The following is a 20,361-nucleotide window of genomic DNA, read 5'->3' on the forward strand; positions in this document are numbered from 1 at the left end:
GTGCCCGCAGCTTTACCTTGGCCAATATTATGTTCTTTGCTATTTAATTTAAATCACAATTATTGAGGTGATTGAACTGCCGCCAATCTCAAGAATTTGGGGACATTTCAAGTTTGGAAATTTTCATGCCGCTTGTCAAATGTTCTTTAAGCTGATTTGCATTATTTGAATCTTTACAGGATTAAAAGCTGCAATCTGCCAACTTTGCACATGCAGCCGGACACGACACATGATACCGGCGCCTGGAGCCACATGGCGACTTCAACCACGTGACGGGGGCAGAGCGGCGCGCCACGCTGCGGCATTCAAGGCAGGAGGAGAACATGCCGTCAACGGCTGGACTGATACGCAGGCGCCTCGCCGGCAGTCAAGCGCTGCAGGTGGACGGTGAGAATGGTCGTTGCCGACAGTAGTCCGGGGTGCCGTGAACTACGCATGGATAGTAAACAGTTGGAGGCGAAGCGGCTGCCGGGGCCCGAGTACTGCGCAGGCGCACACGCGCTGACGAGCGCGGAGAGCAGGTAGTGCGCAGGCGCGGTACTCAGGCGAGCATGAATGGAGGAAAATGGCGGATCATGTGCAGGTAAGAGTGATGGAGTCGGGAATCTCCGAGGGGGTGGCGGAAATCGCCAGGTCCGGGCACTGCGCCGGGGTGTTGCTGTGTCCGCAGCGGGCTCCCCTATCGTGGGCGGGGCGCGAATGTGAGGCCAGAGCGGCAGCGACAGAGCATCGAGGCCCGCGGACGGGGGGTTGCCGGGGTAACCGTGCTGAGCCTGGGCTGCAGATGGCTCCTGGGGCTCGGGGCAGCTGATGTAAATAAACATAGCCTGCATGGATGATGCCGGGGCACCCTCCGCCCTCCTCCAGGCCCCTGGATTGTTGCTGCAGCTAAAGGAATTGCACGATATTTTGGTGCCTGTGGGTGGGGGCTGCCGTTGCTGCTGCTGCTTGGAGTTTACAATTCCATAATCAACGCTGAAAGCCCGAGGGCTGCTCGGCACACACTCCTCGGAGCTTGCAGCCTTGGGCCGAGAGCAGAGTGGTTCTGTTGAGTTGGCCGTGCAACAGGACAACACTCACAATTCATCAAACTAACTTAAGCACAGGGTAAGTGTAGGAAAGGGCTCTTTTAATGCAGCTTTGAGATAAAACACTGTAATAGGTTTTTTACATTTAAATATTTTTCATTGCCCAGACTTTTTGATTGTTATTTTAATTTAATAGATCAAAATATGAATTTGTATTGCTGAGTTTCACCTCTTTGGTTCAGGCTCACTCTCCCAAAGTTTCTTCTGTATGACAGTATATTTTCATTCTGATTTTTTTCTAGATATATTTTCTTTCCTTGTATAATTGCATATTTAAGCAACTTCCATAAGGTAAAACAATACAGCACAGGAACAGGCACTTCAGTCCGTTATGTTGTACCAGACATCATTGTTCAGATGCAATGTAAATGTTAGTTTGTAAATAAATTATTTAAATCTCTCATTTTCTAGCCTTTTTTTTTTGCACATGCTTATCTGTAACTCAAACATCTTGTAAAAGGGCACAGGGTCTAACACATTAATGTTCCTCCTTGCAAGGATGTGGCATATCTTGAATGTTTTATTTTCAATTTATAACCTTTGATGAACAGATTTACCAGGGTATTGTAAAGCCATAGAACACTACAGCATAGAAACAGGCCCTTTGGCCCATCTAGTCTGTGCTAAGCTATCAATAAAAATAAATGTGGAAGCACTTCTGACATTCTCCTTTCTCCTTTGAGGGTTTTTCTCCTTCAGACCTTGATAGCAAAGATGTCCAAGATGAATATTAGACCGGAGCTCTTTTTTTCAGTGTTGAAATAATTTTGAGGCATATTTTAATAAAGATATTGCCTTGTATCCTTAACCTTGAGCCTGCCACACTGTAATCAGTTGTGGAACAGTTTATTTGACATTTGAAAGGAAAAAGCTACTTTTCTTTATGGAGGGAAAAGCGAGCTCGCCCATTGTTGCTTACTGCATCAAAACATTAAGGTAGCAACAGAACTGTGCATAACACTGTTATATTGATTCACCTGAGTACAAGTTACTAGAATGCATGCTGAAAATGTGCACCACTGTATTGGGGCTTTCGGGAGTATAAATTGCCACAAAATATTATAGATGTTCAAACTGTGGTGTGGAATGATGTTTTATTATCCACACTGGTTCAAGAGCCTGATGGTTGAGGGATAATAACTGCTCAATGATGGGGAAGGCTTTACCCATGATGGACTGGGCAATATCCACTACATTTTGCAGGATTTTGTTGTTCAAGGGCATTGGTGTTTCCATACCAAGCTGTAATACAACTACTTAATATACTCTTCACCACACATCAGTAGAAGTTTGTCAATTTTTTAATGTCATGCCGAACCTTTGCAAACTTCAAAGGAAGTAGAAGGACTGCTGTGCTTCTTTGTAATTACACTTAAATACTTAGATCCTCAGAAATGGTAGCACCAAGGAATATGAAGTTGCTGATCCTCTCCAGCTCTCATAGATCCCTCAATGAGGATTGGCTTATGGACCTCTGGTTTCCTCCTCCTGAAGCCAATAATCAGCTCCTTGGTCTTACTGACATTGAGTGAGAGGTGGTTGTTGTGACAGCACTCAGCCAGCTTGTCAATCTCACTTTTGTATGTTGATTTGTCACCACTTGCGATTTGGCCAATAACTATATTATACACAGGAGCATTAACTCAAATAACCACGTGTTATAACAGTGATGTGCAGAAGAGCATCTCTGAATCATAACACATAGAACCTTGAAGTGAATGGGTTGTGGCAGCAGAAGACTACAGGTGTACACTCTGTGACCACTTTATTAGGTACAGGAGGCCCATAATAAAATGACCACTGAGTGTGTCAGGATGTCTACTCTCTGTATATTATAGTTTTATAAACTTATAAAACTGCTTTTTTCTTTGCAAATTGGGGGCATAGTCTATAAAATATAGACTAGGTTTGGTGCTGGAATCTGAATTTAGTATAGCAAGTGAGCAGAATGGTGGAATGCAGTATCAAAATTCCAGCAGAGATACAGCAATCCCATATGATTTATCCCTTTGTAAGCTGGACTGGTGTTAAGCAAGCAGGGTCCTATTCTATCTCATTGGGGGGAAAAATCTGGGTGTATTTCAGCATGCAAGAGTAGTAGGAGTTGGAGCTATCTTTGACAAAAAGCAAGTTATTTTAGATTAGTTACTTTAAACCTGTGATATAGATGTAGCCAGATAGTGGAGGATTTGGGGATGTTGGATAAATAGAGTTGTACCTTGGATCTACTGTGACCAGGCTGTACAATTATATGTCACCTTTTTAAAGGGCTTTTAGTTGATGAACGAGTTCTGATGTTGTGATGTAATTTGCACATTAACGGATGAAGGTGGTTAACACTGAGGTGAATGAACTACATTGGTTGAGGTAGTTGATTGAGCATTAACAATAGTCAAGATATCTGGAATTACTTTGCTTTTCTCTGACTATCACCTGGTTTGTTTATCTTCACATGGGAGGTCAAATGGAGTACAATTACCTAAAGACACTGTAATGTCTCTGCAAATCCAAAAATATAAATTTAGATTGTGTTAGCTTCTTTTGTGTGAGAGGAGGGATTTGGGGGTCGATGTGCCTGATCTGTTTTGTTCATTTCTTCGTGTGGGAGGAGGGATTTGGGGGTCGATGTGCCTGATCTGTTTTGTTAATTTCTTCGTGCGGGAAGAGGGATTTGGGGGTCGATGTACTTGGTCCATTTCGTTCATTTTTGTTTGTGCGGGAGGAGGGATTTGGGGGTGATAATCATGCTGCCTTTCTTTTCATTCTTGGTTTCATGGCTACCTAGAGAATTGATGAATACGTACACAACGCTGGAAGAGCTCAGCAGGTCAGGCAGCATCCATGAGAAAAGAGTAGCCAATGTTTCCGGCTGAGACCCTTCATCAGGAATACCCACTCCCGATGAAGGGTCTCGGCCCGAAACGTTGGCTACTCTTTTCTCACGGATGCCGCCTGACCTGTTGAGTTCTTCCAGCATTGTGTACGTATTCTTTGATCCACAGCATCTACAGTTGTATTTTTGTGTTAGAGAATTGACGAATTTCAGAGTTGTAAACTTTGATGATAAATGAACCTTTGAACCTCTTTGAACCTTTTTGAACTTTTTATGACTCAGAAGCAAGAGAGATTATCACTACCAATTTCAGCACCTAACAGTTTGTCAAATGCAAGCTGAAACAAATCAACCTTTGAAAAGACTAAATCTGAAGGGAAATTTTGCAGAAAGGCTAAATATGCTCACAGCAAGACTTAGATATTCTTGTAGTTATGAAGTTCAGTCTCAGTACTGTTTGTTTCAGTTTGGCTTGAAAAGATAACAGATATTAAAGCCCTGAAATTATCGTGAGTGTGATAAGATGAGTCTTGGATGAATCAGCTGTAAGGACTGAGATGATGGAGCTGGCTTGGTACTAATGGTGATTATCAGTGGGCAATGTGGTGCTCTTTGTCTGACAGCATACAAAATATGAACCAGAATCTTGGCCTTAAATATCAGACTCTGTTCTCAACTCTTGTATCTTTTTTTTTAATTGGGGTCCTTCATTATTGCCCCTTCATTGAAATGTTACCACAAACAATGGGCTCACTTTTAATGACTCTTCATCTCATGTTCTCAATATTTATTGCTTATTTACTATTATTATTATCATCATCATCATCTTTGTATCATTGGCAAATTTAGCCACAAATCCATTAATCCCATAGTCCAGGTCTCTGCTTTTTATGATGTATGTCAATGATTTGGGCTATGGGATTAATGGATTTGTGGCTAAATTTGCAGATGATACAAAGATAGATGGAGGAGTGGGTAGTGTTGAGGAACCAGCCTGCAGAGAGACTTGGGTAGTTTAGGGGAATGGGTAAAGAAGGGGCAAATGAAGTACAATGTTGGAAAATGTATGGTCATCTACTTTATTGGAAGAAATAAGTGGGCAGACTATTATTTAGATGGGGGAGAGAATTCAAAATATAGAGAATCAAAGGGACTTGGGAGTCCTTGTGCAGGATACCCTAAAGGTATCCTGCCAGGATACCCTAAAGGTATCCTGCAAGTTGAGTTGGTGGTGAAAAAGATGAATACAATGTTAGCATTCATTTCTAGAGGTGTAGAATATAAGAGCAGGGATGTGATGTTGAGGCTCTATAAGGCACTCATGAAACCACACTTAAGAGTATTTCATGCAGTTTTGGGCTCCTTATTTTAGAAAGGATATACTGACATTGGAGAAGGTTCAGAGAAGATTCATGAGATTGATTCCAGGAGTGAAAGGATTACATGTTAAAAGGCCTGAACAGATGGGATATGGCAAAGTTATTTCCCATGGTAGGGGAGTCTAGGACAAGAGGGCACAACTTCAAGATTGAAGGAAGTCCATTTAGAACACAGATGCAGAGAAATTACTTTAGTCAGAGGGTGGTAAATCTGTGGAATTTGTTGCCACGAGTGGCTATGGAGGCCAAGCCATTGGATGCATTTATGGCAGAGATTGATAGGTTCTTGATTAGCCAGGGCATCAAAGGAAATGGGGAGAAGGCAGGGGAGTGGGGATGACTGGAAGAATTGGATCAGCCCATGATTGAATGGCGGAGCAGACTCAATGGGCCGAATGGCCTGCTTCTGCTCCTATATCTTCTGGTCTTATTATTATTTCTTTCTTTTTGTATTTGCACTGTTTGTTATTTTCTGCGCTCTGAATGTCCTAGTGGTGCGGTCTTACATTCATTGCATTACCGTTGTTATTCTTTAGCTTTATTGAGTATGCCCTCAAGAAAATGAATCTCAGGGTTGTATATAGTGATATATATGTACTTTCATAATAAATTTATTTTGAACCTTGAACTCAAGTATGTGTAGATTACTATCTTTTCATACAGGTGTGAAGGCCAAGTATCAAATTTGTCAGAAGTAATGAAAAGGATGTTTTTACATTCTCTGAACGTTTAAACTTGACAGAAACAAGGAATTTTGTTTGTGCTTCAAGAAGACATTCCTCTTGTTTATAATTACACCAAAACAGATCACCAAATTCCTTCTTTTTGTTAAATGGGATTGCTGAATGTGTTGTTGAACAGTATTCCACCATCTGGTCTGGTTTTGTGGATAGGATTTTTGTAGTAACTGGACCATATTGTCAGTAGAACACACACACTCAAGATGCTGCCTGACCTGCTGAGTTTTTATTTTGTGTGTGTTTCTCTGGATTTCTAGCATTTTGTACTTGTCAGAGGTTTCTGTTAACTTTAATCTTTTGCTGTTCTGGAGAGAGCACATTTAAAAGTTAGTAAAGTTTTGTAACCTTACCAGTGTAGAGTGAGTAATTATTTCAGTGATTCTAAGTATTATCTTTTAGCTTAATTGACGATTAGTACCCAAATCTTGGGGTAGTTGAGAGAAGTGGTTAACATGGAATAGTAATGTGAATGATACCAAGATGCTCTGCCTTTCTCATCTGTTTTCTGAGTGGTAGATCCGTTAGTAAGCTGCATATTATATGAGATGCAATTACAAAGCCATCAGACGGAAGCCAACCAAAACTCATTATACAAACAAGGTGAAAAAGGCGCAAGGGCCGAAAAGTGAAGTGTATTAAATTTTCAGCATAGGAATGAACTAATCAGCCCACTAATCTGTTGTAGTGTAGCCCTCAGCTACTTGAACATAACCCTCTGTGAGTTGGGTCAAAGGGCCTATTTCCATGCCATATAACTCTGATAGCCATTATTTTCCTTTCTCGCACCTGAATAGCCTTTACTTATAGGGATCTCTAGTGTACCATAACTATTACCTACATTTCCAGATTCTATAACATCAGTGCTGTGCGCATAAAGAAGCCTCGGTTGAAATTCTTACTGAATTTACTGGGAAATATTCTAGGACTTTGAGGGTGTGAGATAATATTTGGAAATTGATTTGAATTGACTTTATTTCTTATATCCTTCGCAGACATGATTAAAAACCTTTGTCTCCGTCTAAATGTGCAATCATAGTAATTTATAATAAATAGAACAGTCAATGTAATGTACAGTATAGTGTGAGTTAAATCAGTCTGATGGCCTGGTGGAAGAAGTTGTCCCAGAGCCTGTTGGTTCTGGCTTTTATGCTGCAATACCGTTTTCTGGATGGTAGCAGCTGGAATATATAGTGTTTGGGGTGACTCGGGTCCCCAATGGTCCTACGGGCCCTTTTTATACACCTGTCCTTGTAAATGTCCTGAATCATAGGAAGTTCATGACTACAGATGCATTGGGCTGTCTGGTGATTAAAGGAGTTCCCATACCAGGCAATGATGCAGCCAGACAGGGTGCTCTCAATTGTGTCCCTGTAGAAAGTTCTTAGGATTTGGGGCCCATACCAAACTTCCTCAACTGTCTGAAATGAAAGAAGCACTGTTGTGCCTTTTTCACCATGCAGCTAGTGCAGGGGTGGGCAAACTTTTTGACTTGTGGGCCACAAAGGGTTCTAAAATTTGACAGGGGGGCCGGACCAGGAGCAGATGGATGGAGTGTTTTGGTAATACACCTCATAAGAGATAATAAAATATCATGGGATATGTAGAAAACATGTGCTTTAATTTCAATTGAAAATGAACAAATGCATTACAACAAAATATCTGTCTTTGAAGTCCCATGGTATTTAGCTATTTATTGAAATGACTTTTAAAACACTGAAAATTAAATGAATAAAATACAGCTTTTTTTAATAGTAACAGTTATTATTTTAAAGCACTGAAAATTCTGTTATCCTTCAAGATATTATCATCATCACTCTCGTCCTGACTGTCTTTATTTCAAAAACAGTAGGAGATGCAGGTCTACTTGTCCTGCTCCTTCTTATTCAATTGTCCCCTGTGCCAAAACTCAACAACGACCCGCACAATGACAGAACAGTGAGAGCGCGCCAGTATGCAGAGCGCGTTATTTGATCTGGAGCGCATTTTTTATTTTGAGAACGTACGTGCACCTGCGCACTACTCATGTCCATCACTTAACAGAAATGACATGTAACATGTAAGGCTTATTGAAAAAAATATTTTCAAATGCATTTTTTTACATAACACAACGAAGAAACTTATTTTTAATTTCAGTGGGAACGGTGTTGTTGGTCTCCCTTTTTAGCCAGCGCATCAAAGTCTGGATTTAGTTTTGTTGTGGCGATTCTCAGGATGGATCTGAGGTGTTGGTCAGTTAACTTGAATCTGTGGCTGGCTTTGTTGATGTTCATGATGCTGAACGCCTGTTCACACAAATAGGTCGAGCCGAACAAAGAGTAAAGCGCAAATGTGGAGTAATACGCTGCACCTCAACAAAGGTCAATGTGTAGCAGTGTGCTACATGCAGCGCTAAAATTACGACAAGGAGTCGGTAACTGCAGTCGAAGAAAAAAACTTTATTCGAAATCCCCAGCCTCACTTTTAAGCCTCCCTCAACCTGCCCCCGTGGCGCAGAGGCTCCAAAGCTCTGTGCTCGCAAATCCCCGCAGGCTATCTCCCTTAGCCGGAACGCTGGCTAATTGTGAGCCGGTTCGGATGTGCCAGGAAATGGGTCGCCACAAATGTATATAGAGTGCGTCATCTATTGGGAAAACGCCAGAATTGCGGGGAAAAAACGTTAACAAGGTTTATTAATATAATTTCATCAAGTTCTGTGGGCCGGATTAAAAAGCTTAACGGGCCGCAGTTTGCCCATGCCTGAGCTAGTGTGTACAGATCACGTGAGGTCCTTGGTGATATGGGTGCTGAAGAACTTAAAGCTGTTTACCCTTTCAACCCCAGATCCATTGATGTCAATAGGGGTTAGCCTCCTCTGATCCATAACTTATTACTTTGTTTTTGTGACATTAAGGGCGAGGTTGTTTTCTTGACTCCATTGTGTCAGAGAGATGACTTCTTCCCTGTAGGCCACCTGGTTATTGTTTGAGATAAGGCCAATCAATATAGTGTTGTTGGAAAATTTAATTAGCAGATTAGAGCTGTGGGTGGCGACACAGTCATGGGTATACAGGGAGTAGAGGAGGGGAGACAGTACACAGCCGGAAGGGGTTCCTGTATTGAGAGTCGGAGGGGTGGAGGTGAGGGAGCCCACTCTTCCCACCTGCTGGTAATCTGACAGGAAGTCCAGGATCCAGCTGCACAAGACAAGGTCAAAGCCGAGGTCTCTGAGCTTCTATTGAGCCTGGCTGGAACAATGGTGTTGAATGCTGAACTGTAGTCCAGGAACAGTAAGCGTCCTTCTCCAGATGTGAAGGACGGTGCATAGAGCAGTGGCTGTTGTGTCATCTGTCGATTGATTGTGTAGGTAGGCAAATTGTAGGGGTGTTTGGGTGGTAGCATGCTGCATGTGTAATCCTTGACCAGCCTCTCAAAACATTTGCTTATTATTGAGGTGAGTGTGACAGGATGCCAGTCCTTCAGGTATGTTACTTTGGTTTTTTGGTTTTTTGGTCAAGGATGATAGTGGATAATTTGAAGCAGGAGGGCATTCTACACTGGAAGAGGGAGAGCTTAAAAATGTCAGTAAACAATCTTGCCAGCTGTGCTGCGCACATCGCCCGGGGATGCCATCTGGTCCTGCAACCTTGCGACTGTCCACTCATTGGAAACATCTGCGTACCTCAGCCTCAGAGATGACCGGGTTGCAGGTTGTAGTGGTGGCTTTCCTCAGAAGCTCAGAGTTAGCAACATCGAACCAAGCATAAAAGTGATTGAGCTCATCTGGGAGAGAGGCCGCGATGTTGGTGGCACCACAACATTTGCCTTTGAAGTTTGTGATGGTATGCAGCCCTTGCCACAAGTCACTTGTGCTATTCGTTGTGAATCTTGTTCCCATATTGTTTCGCAGCCTTGATAGCTTTGTGCAGATCATAGCTGCTTTTCTTGAGCTCTAGCTGATTGCCAGCAATGTAAGCTCGATGTTGCGCTGTAAGTGCTGTTCACACTGAACTATTGATCCAAGATTACACGTTTGGGAAGATCCTGACCGACTTCTGGGGGTCAACATTGTCAGTGCACTTCCAGATGAAGCACATGACTCCAGTGAACTTGGAGACAAGCACGTCAGGGAAGACATTCCAGTCGACGTCACCAAAGCAGTCCTGCAGCATGGAGGCCGATTGGTCGGACCAACAGTGAATGGTTTTAACTGTGGCCGCCACTTGTTTCAGATTCTGCCTGTATGTCGGCAAAAGCAGGCTCGAAGAGTGATCTGATTTTCCAAAAGCTGGGCGAAGGAGAGCTCTATAAGCATTGTGGAAGGGAGTGTAACATTAGTTAAGTATCTTATCTTCACAAGTGCTCACCTGGATGTGTTGACAAAACTTCAGAGAGACTTTCGTCAGCGCTCGATTAAAGTCACTGGTGACGATGAAGGCAGCCTCTGGGTGTGCGGTCTCCATCATGTTGATGGTTTTGTACAGTTCCTTGAGAGCCAGGTCAGTATCAGCCTGCTGCGGAATGTACGCACTGTGATGATAACAGCCGTGAACTCCCTAGGCAGGTATTCCAGGTCTAGGGAGCAAAAGGATTTGAGTGCATGCACATTCTGGGGGTCACACCAAGCATTGTGACCATGAAGAATGCCCCCCCCCCCTTCACTGTTCCCAGTGAGGTTTTTCTACCTGTCCGCCGGGAGCAGGGAGAACCCAGAGGGCTCGATGGCATGATCCAGTATCTCCTCCATCAGCCAGATCTCCATGAAATACAAACGTTGCATTCCTTTGTTTCTCGCTGATAGGAGATTCTGGCTCTCAGTTCACAAAGCTTGTTATCCAGGGACTGATCATTATCCAGGAGTATGCTAGGGAGTGGTGGCCGATTTGCACGCTATCTCAGCCTCACCAGAATGCCAGCCCTTCTCCCTCGCCTTTGGTGTTTCTTCCAAAGGTAGTGGTGGTGTAACAGGTGAGTCTCCCATGGATCGCGTAAGCATGGGTTCCCAGTGTAGGACAGGCGGCATAGAGTGGGTAAATGCTGTCTTTCCAATGGGTCAGTCTATCGTATCTGATGTGACTATCAACTACTTGAACAGAAAATGCTAAGAAAATCATAGAAATTAGTAGTATACTGTAGATTTATAATGGAGCTTGTACACGGTCACCGTATGTGGCGCCATCTTAGGAAGAGCTGCATGATAGCATTTGGTAACACGTACAAAATGTTGGAGGAACTCAGCAGGTCAGGCAGCATCTATGGAAAAAAAGTACAGTCGACATTTTGGGTCAAGACCCTTTGGCAGGACCCTTGACCCATTACAGAAGGAAGGTAAAAGCCAGTCATGCTGCTGTCGGTCTGGAATGACAATTTGGTCTGAGTAGGTACAGTTTGGAAACTTCCCCTGTAGGAGAACGGTGAATAATGTGGATTTACAACTTTGAGACTGTTTTATGATTTTTGTGATAGTTTTTTAAAAATGTTAATTACTGATTATTTAATTAAACTATTTTAAATTCCTCCGCTATCAGAATAGGATTTAAGCTTGTGCTTCTGATTTTTTTTTAAAGTCAGGCCTCTAAATTACACTTCCATCAATTTATGAAATTTTGTTCTTTGTAGCTTTCAGTGGATTATTTTTCACCTTAAAATTTTCAAATTAGATTGCAATCCAAACCAGCTTTCTTTATTTTGCCTAAAAATGTACAGGTGCAGTTTATTCCTCCAGTGCTTGAGGTTGGAGCTCACCGCAAGTATCTGCCTATGTTTGCATTACTGGGACAAGCCTGATAGAGTTTATAGCAGAAGTAGCCACAACTTGCTCCCATCTCAAACCTTAGCTCAGGGGTTTCCAAGTTGGGAACCCCTGCTTTAGCCCAAACCTGATTGAAGATATAAATTCTCAAAAATTTGACCTCTGCTGTTTCAGTGTAATGGTAAAAGTCTTAAAACATACTTTCTCATTTACATACTGAAGATGTTATTTGCTAAAGCAAGAATTACGGAAGCTGATGTTCCAAATTATGTTGGCCACGAACTCCAGACTTCTGATTTTTCTGTTATAGAACAGTACCCCAAACCTAGGCTAAAATAAATCCTTTTGCACTATCCTGAGTTTCTAGATGCACCTTTCATGCAGAAACCTGTACAAAGTAAATTTATTATCAAAGTATCTATATCTCACTGTATGACCATATGCTACCCTGAAATTCACTTATTTGAGGATATTCACATTTGTCGTGGAGCCAGCCTCTACTTCCTTGGGAGTCTGGAGATTCAATATGACATCTACAGAACTGTTCAGATTTGTGTTGGAGAGTGTATTGTCTGGCGGCATCACAGCCTGGTATGGAAACACCAATGCCTTTGAATGGAAAATCCTACCAACCATTGTGCACATCTACATGAAACTCGGCATCCTTCATCAGGGATCCCCACCGCCCAGGTCACACTCTCTTTCTTACTGCTGTCATCAGGTAGAAGGTACAGGAGCCTGAGAACTTGCCCCACCAGGTTCAAGAACAGTTACTGCCATAGCCATCAGGCTCTTAAACAAAAGGGGATAACTACACTCACTTGACCACCCGTTGAGATGTTCCCACAACTACTGATCTCACTATAAGGCCTCTTTTTATCTCATTATCTCATGTTCTCATTATTTATTGCTGTTTATTTTGTAGTTGCATTTGCACATTTTGTTGTCTTTTGCACTCCAGTTGATCCTTCATTGATCCTGTTATAATAACTATTCTATAGATTTGCAGATTATGCCTGCAGGAAAATGAATCACTAGGTTGTATATGGTGACATATATGTATTTTGATAATAAAATTTACTTTGAACTTTGAATACAAAGAAACTTAATAGAATCTATGAAAAAATTCACACAACATAGATGGACAAACAAGCAATGTGCAAAAGACAATAAACTGCATCTACCAAGAGCGGAAAAAATAACGTAATAATGAATATTGAGAACATGAGTTGACTCTAAGGCTACATCCACACTAGACCAGATAATTTTGAAAATGCCGGTTTTGCGTAAAAATGATAAGGTGTCCACACTATGCGTTTTTGAAAATATCTCTATTCACACTGAAACGGAGATTTCAGCAAATTTCCTCCTCCGCACGCTCAGGACACATCTACCGAAAACAAGCGACATGTTTGGTGTTGAATCTCGCTGTAACAGTGCGCGTTTGTGTAGTTACAGACTAGAAAAACTTAAACGACAGACAGCTGTTGGCTCTTGCGCAGGAGAACTTAAAACTAAAAAAAAATCAAATACTGGAGAGTATGGCGGCAACCGACAGGGAGTTCACAGACAGATTGACCCGGCTGACGACGAACATTGAAAAACTGACTAACTCTGTTGCATTAATAAAGCACCTTGTTAAAGGTATAAAACATGTCTGCATCAGTGTTATCTTGTATTCCATACAATGTTACATTAGGCTGTTACACATCTATTGTCAGAGAAGTGCTTGCATAAATAGGTAAACCACCTTCATATGAGCAAGGACAGAAAACAGGGCAAAGTGAGTACTGTATACTTATTTAGGAGATTGGTGAGTAAAATCAGAGCTCATGGCATTGGGGGCAAGGTTTCAACATGGATAGAAAACTGGTTGGCAGATAGAAAGCAAAGGGTAGCAGTGAATGGGTGTTTCTCGGACCGGCTGGAGGTGACTAGTGAGGTACCACAGGGCTCTGTATTGGGACCACAGCTCTTTACGATTTATGTCAATGATTTAGATGAGGGCATTGAAAACTATCAGCAAGTTTGCTGACGATACTAAACTGGGTGGCATTGTGACATGCGAAGAGGACGTTAGGAGAATACAGGGAGACTTGGATAGGCTGAGTGAGTGGGCAGATACTTGGCAGATGTCATTCAATGTGAATAAATGTGAAGTTATCCACTTTGGAGGCAGGAACAAGAGGGCAGAGTATTGTCTGAACGGTGTCGAGTTAGGTAAGGGAGAAATGCAAAGAGACCTAGGAGTCCTAGTTCACCAGTCAATGAAAGTGAGTGAGCAAGTGCAACAGGCAGTAAAGAGGGCAAATGGAATGTTGGCCTTTGCTACAAGGGGAATTGAATACAAGAGCAAGGATGTCCTTTTGCATTTGTACAGGGCCCTGGTGAGACCACACCTGGAATATTGTGTACAGTTTTGGTCTCCAGGTTTAAGGAAGGACATTCTGGCAATTGAGGAAGTGCAGCGTAGATTCACTAGGTTGATTCCTGGGATGGCAGGGCTGTCTTACGCAGAGAGATTGGAGAGATTGGGCTTGTACACGCTGGAATTGAGGAGATTGAGAGGGGATCTGATTGAAACGTTTAAGATAATTAAAGGATTTGATAGGATTGAGGCAGGAAATATGTTCCAGATGTTGGGAGAGTCCAGTACCAGAGGGCATGGATTGAGAATAAGAGGTCGGTTATTTAAAACAGAGTTGAGGAAGAACTTCTTCTCCCAGAGAGTTGTGGAGGTGTGGAATGCACTGCCTCGGAAGACGGTGGAGGCCAATTCTCTGGATGCTTTCAAGAAGGAGCTGGATAGATATCTGATGGATAGGGGAATCAAGAGATATGGGGATAAGGCAGGGACTGGGTATTGATAGTGAATGATCAGCCATGATCTCAGAATGGCGGTGCAGACTCGAGGGGCCGAGTGGTCTACTTCTGCACCTATTGTCTATTGTTGTCTATTTATTCAGTAAGTTATAGGTCAAAGTATTTGGTGAGTACATTTCTAACTCTTCTGGCTTCAGTCTCATTGCCGTCTGTTCTGAAATTGTTAGGTTGCATTCACGAAAACAATGAAATGGAGCGCTGCCGTCTGCCAGTGTTTTCAAAAGTCTCCGGTTACCCTGTCCAAACTGATCTGCCCGAGCAGCATTTTCAGAAATACCCACCCTGGAAAGCGTTTCTGAAAAGCTCCGGTTTCAGGGGACGAAAACACCATTTTAGTGTGGACGGAGGGTAAAAACGAAGAGAAAAAGCTTCGGTTACGGATTTATCCAGCGTAGTGTGGATGTAGCCTAAGTCCATAGGTTTTGAAATAAGTTTGGTGTTGGGGTGCTGTACCTCCTTCCTGATGGCAGCAAGAAAAGAGAGTGGCCTACATAATAGGGTCCATCATGATGGCTGCTGTCTTCCTGCAATGACATTTCATTGACTGGGACCCAAGTCAGAAAAATATTGTCGCCAAACTGAAACAACAGTCATTGGAGTATCACATTTCTGGTCAGGGCATTAGGTGTTGTGGAGTGTCCAAAAGAAATTCGTAGCTCAAATTAATACATTTCATCCAACAATAATACTCTTTGGATGCCACAAAACTTGAGTTCCCACACCTTGAACTTCAGATATATATTCAAGAAAGGAACTGTCATTTTTTTGACGTGGAACCAGTGACTTAAGCTTCATTTAACCTGTATGTTTCTCATAAGAACACAAGAAATAGGCGAAGAAGTAGGCCATCTGGCCTGTTGAGCCTACTCCACCATTCAATAAGATTATGCTCATCTGACCATGGACTCATCTCCACCTGTCTCGTCTTTTCCCCATAACTCTTAATTTTCCCCTATTATGCGAAATCTATCCAACCTTGTCCTAAGTATATTTACTGAAGTAGCCTCCACTGCTTCATTGAGCAGAGAATTCCACAGAGTCACCATTCTTTGGGAAAAGCAGTTCCTCCTCATCTATCCTAAATTTACTCCCCCGAATCTTGAGACTATATTCCCTAATTCTAGTCTCACCAACCAGTGGAAACAACTTTCCTTCCTCTATCTTATCTATCCCTTTTATAATTTTATTTTATATGTTTTTGTAAGATCTCTCATCCTTCTGAATTTGAGGGAATACAGGCCCAGGTGACTCAATCTCTCCTCATAGTCTAACCCCCTCATCTCTGGAATCAACCTCTTCTGCACCACCTCCAAAGCCAGTACAACCTTCCTCAAGTAAGAAGACCAGAATTGCACCCAGTACTCCAGATGTGGCTTCAGAGTACCTTGTACAGTTGCAGCATAACCTCCCTGCTCTTAAATTCAATCCCTCTAGTGATGAAGGCCAGCATTTCATTTGCCTTTTTGATCACCTGCTGTACCTGCAAGCCAACCTTTTGCGATTCATGCGCAAGTATTCCCAAGTCCCTCTGTATAGCAGCATGCTGCAATCTTTTACCATTTAAATAATAATCTGCGCTTCTATTTTTTCCTTTCCAAGTAGATGACCTCAGATTTACCAACATTGTACTCTATCTGCCAGACCCTTGCCCACTCACTTAACCACTCACTTAACTCGCCAGAATTTATAAACACTCTATTCTCGTTTCTTATCTCACACTAGTGTAACTGTTAATGAACACAATCCAGCTTGTTTTCCCAGGAGTGAATACTGCAGGATAGTACTGACAGGAGGGGCCAGCCTCCAACCCAGTACAGAATCCAGTGATTTGTGATCTCTGCTGGAATATGTGTAAATCAATTTTGTAACATTTAAAAAAAAAATAAAAGCAGGTACGTGAAGTATCGACTGGAGTAATATCCAGAAGATAGGAATATCATCCAGTCGTTCTGTCCAATACCACCTGTATCCCCAACTGTACTGGGTTAACAGAGTTTCACTCTACAAAGTTTATTAAATGACTCAGTGGCAGCAACTGTGATATCTTTAACCCCTTTCTGTGGTCCACAAATGTTGTAGCTTCTAAGTATTCCAGCAAGTGTGAGTGATGGGTGCTCATCTTTCACTGCCAGTTATAAGGCAACATATTGATCCTTGACACAAAGTACACTGTAGATGCTGTGGTCAAATCAACACGTACAAACAAGCTGGAGGAACTCAGCAGGTCAGGCAGCATCCGTTGAAACGAGCAGTCAACGTTTCGGGCTGAGACCCTTCGTCAGGACTGAAGAAGGAGGGGTCAGGGGCCCTACAAAGAAGGTGGGAGGAGGGAAGGTGCCAGGTGAAAAACCAGTCAGAGGAAAGATCAAGGGGTGGGGGAGGGGATAGACAGGAGAGGTGAAGAAGGAATGTAAAGGGAAAGGACTATGGGTAGTAGAAGAAGGTGGAGCCATGAGGGAAGTGATAGGCAGTTGGAAGAAGAGGAAGAGTGAAAATGGGATGGGGGACGGGAGAGGGAGGGAATTACCGGAAGTTGGAGAATTCAATGTTTATGCCAAGGGGCTGGAGACTACCCAGATGGTATATGAGGTGTTGCTCCTCCAGCCTGAGTTTGGCTTCATCATGGCAGTAGAGGAGGTCATGTATGGACATATCCGAATGGGAATGTGAAGCAGAGTTGAAGTGGGTGGCAACTGGGAGATCCTGTCTGTTGTGGCGGACGGAGCGGAGGTGCTCGACGAAGCGGTCTCCCAATCTGCATCAGGTCTCGCCGATGTAGAGGAGGCCACATCGGGAGCACTGGATGCAATAGGTGACCCCAACAGACTCACAGGTGAAGTGTTTGGGACCTTGAATGGTGGTAAGAGAGGAGGTGTAGGGACAGGTGTAACACTTACGCTTGCAGGGATAAGTACCAGGTGGGAGATCTGTGGGGAGAGACATGTGGACCAGGCAGTCGTGGAGGGAATGATCCCTGTGAAAAACGGAGAGGGGTAGAGAGGGAAAGATGTACTTAGTGGTGGGATCCTGTTGAAAGTGGTGGAAGTTGCGGAGGATAATATGCTGGATCTGGAGGCTGGCGGGGGGGTGGTGGGAGTTGTGGTACTGAGCAGGTGCCCAATGATGATTTGCAGGTTAGCAAAGAGAAGAAGCACCTTACACTCCCTTTGGTAGAAACGTGTCCCCACGCTACCAGTTAAATCTAGAGGATGCCATCTCCAAACATTAATGCATTGTCTCTAGGTAGCTTTGTGGTAGGTGTCCTGCTGAGCTGAGATGAACGTACACTGAGCAACCTCTTCTACAGATATGCCTGAAAACATGTAGTTGTACTATTGGTGAGCTCCTTACGTTGCTGCAAATTAAAGTTGTTTAAGCAAGGTGTGATTGACCTACAAATATTTCATGGTCATTAATGGCATATGCACTCAGTAGCACTGTATTAGGCACACATCATTAATAGGACATAAAAGATACAGGAGCAGATTAGGCCATTTGACCCATCAAGTCTGCTCCACCATCTCCTCATGGCCGATTAGGTTTTCCCCTCAGCCCCTATCTTCTGCCTTTAATCTACATAAAGACTTTACCTCCCCAGCTGCCTGTGTTGTGACCAAGAATTCCACAAATTCACCACTCTGGCTAAACAAATTCTCCTCATCACCACTCTAAAAGGATGCCCCTTTATTCTGAGGCTGTGTTCTCTGGTCTTCGACTCCCCCACCATAGAAAGCTTCCACTCTATCGAGGCCTTTCTTCATTCGATAGGTTTCAATGAGATCATCCCTCATTCTTCTGAATTCTAGTGAATACAGGCCTAGAGCCATCTAACACTCTTCATATGACAAGCCTGGAAACATTTTCATGAACCTCCTTTGAACCTTCTTCAGTTTCAGCATTCTTTCCAAATAAAGGCCCAAACCCTGCTCATAATACACTCAGACCCTGCGTAACATTACCCCACATAGCGCTAATTTGTTACAACACTGTTATAAGAAAAATTCATTCTAAACAACACTTAAAATTTCTCGCGTAGTTGCCATTACAGTAAACATTCAGCCAATGAGAGCACTTTAAATATGCTCTGAGCCACTCACAGCCAGTCAAGTATTAGTTCACAGTCTGCCTCACTGCGTCTGTAAATGTTCTTGCTCCCTTGCTCTATTCAATTTTTTTCACCCATAATGTCTGGAAAACTGACTGCAACTTCCTGTGAGGGTAGGGTAGGGAGAGCCTTAATACCAAAGAGCTTGGAGAACTGGCAGAGCAACACACTCTGGGTAAATCTGAGGACACAGCTGGAGAGGAGGGAACACCAGCAAGAAACCTCACCACAAAATACCTCAGCACTAGCATCACCACAATCACACAAATCATGGATCAGTTCATCGATAATGGTCCTGACTGGGAGCGAAGTGGCGCAGTGGCATCAGCACCGGACTTTGGAAGCAAAGGTTCCCAAGTTCGAACCTAGTTGCCCCCATTCCCCCATGCTTTCCATCCATGCTGGGTTGAGCGCTGGGCTGGGCATTCAACCTCGTAAAAATCAAAGGTTGGGTCAGGAATGTTCATACCATGGACCTGGTTAATCCAAAAGGAGACCAATCCTGACACTACGCACCAGTCAAGAATGGCTGACTGTTTGGTGTGAAAAGCTATGAAATGAACCAGGAGCGAAGCAATAAGGCAAAGGTGTGTTCAACATGATTTTCTGCTACGGAGAGCTGCTTCTTGAGAGGAAAATTAAGAAAGGGCAGTCAAATCTCAATGCCTACTTGAAGAAGAAGCCGGTTAGAGGAGGTCTACAGCCTGGTCCCTCCTCTAAAATGTAATCACCATCCACTTCCCTCGGCTGCTGTTGTGGATGTGTTGCTGCTCCACTGATGTACAGATTAGGCCTATTTGCAAGTTTGTTACTCCACAAATTACTGTGTATAATAAAATAATGTATCATATCTCAGGTTTCATTTTATTTTTATCAGGCACACATGTCAGTTTACATAATGATATAATGACCCTGAATAGAGCTGATTTACATAGTGCTTCACCACTGAGGAAGGCATCATCAGCATTAAGTGGGGTCTGCGTGTCCTCCAACTGAGGCCTCATCAGTGCTAGATAAAGTCTCAATGTTACATCCTTGCTTTTATATTCTCATCCTCTTGAAATTGCGAACATTGCATTTGCCTTCCTCACCACAGACTCACCTGCAAATTAACCTTTAGGGAATCCTGCATAAGGACTCCCAAGTCCCTTTGCACCTCAGCTTTTTATATTTTTTCTCCATTTAGAAAACAGTCAATCCTTTCATTCTTCCACCAAAGTGCATGACCATATACTTCATGACACTGTATTTCATCTGCCACTTTTTTGCCCATTCTCCTAATCTGAGTCCTTCTGTGCCTCTGTACTTCCTCAGAACTACCTGCCCCTCCACCTATCTTCATAGTGTCTACAAACTTTGCAACAAAGCCATCAATTCAATTATCCAAATCATTAATATGTAAGGTAAAATGAATCGGTCTCAACACCACTAGTCACCGACCGCCCTTTACTCCCACTCTTTGCCTCCTGCCAGTCGGACACTGTTTTATTCATGCTAGAATCTTTCCTGTAATACCATGGGCTCATAGCTTGTTAAGCATCCTCATTTGTGGCACCCTGTCAAAGGCCTTCTGAAACTCTAAGTACACCAACCGATTTTCCTTTG

General features: G+C 43.0%; 1 protein-coding gene across 1 annotated transcript in view; it reads left to right on the forward strand.

The window, feature by feature from the left end:
* Window positions 1-473: 473 nt before the first annotated feature.
* xpo7 (exportin 7) overlaps window positions 474-20,361 on the forward strand; it is a 193,386-nt gene continuing 173,498 nt past the window's right edge. The window contains exon 1 of the mRNA XM_059959530.1: window positions 474-583. Coding sequence (XP_059815513.1) covers window positions 566-583 — 18 coding nt within the window. The 5' untranslated portion in view covers window positions 474-565. The remainder of the gene's footprint in view (window positions 584-20,361) is intronic.

Source organism: Hypanus sabinus, chromosome 1 (genome assembly GCF_030144855.1).
Source record: "Hypanus sabinus isolate sHypSab1 chromosome 1, sHypSab1.hap1, whole genome shotgun sequence".
NCBI lineage: Eukaryota > Metazoa > Chordata > Chondrichthyes > Myliobatiformes > Dasyatidae > Hypanus > Hypanus sabinus.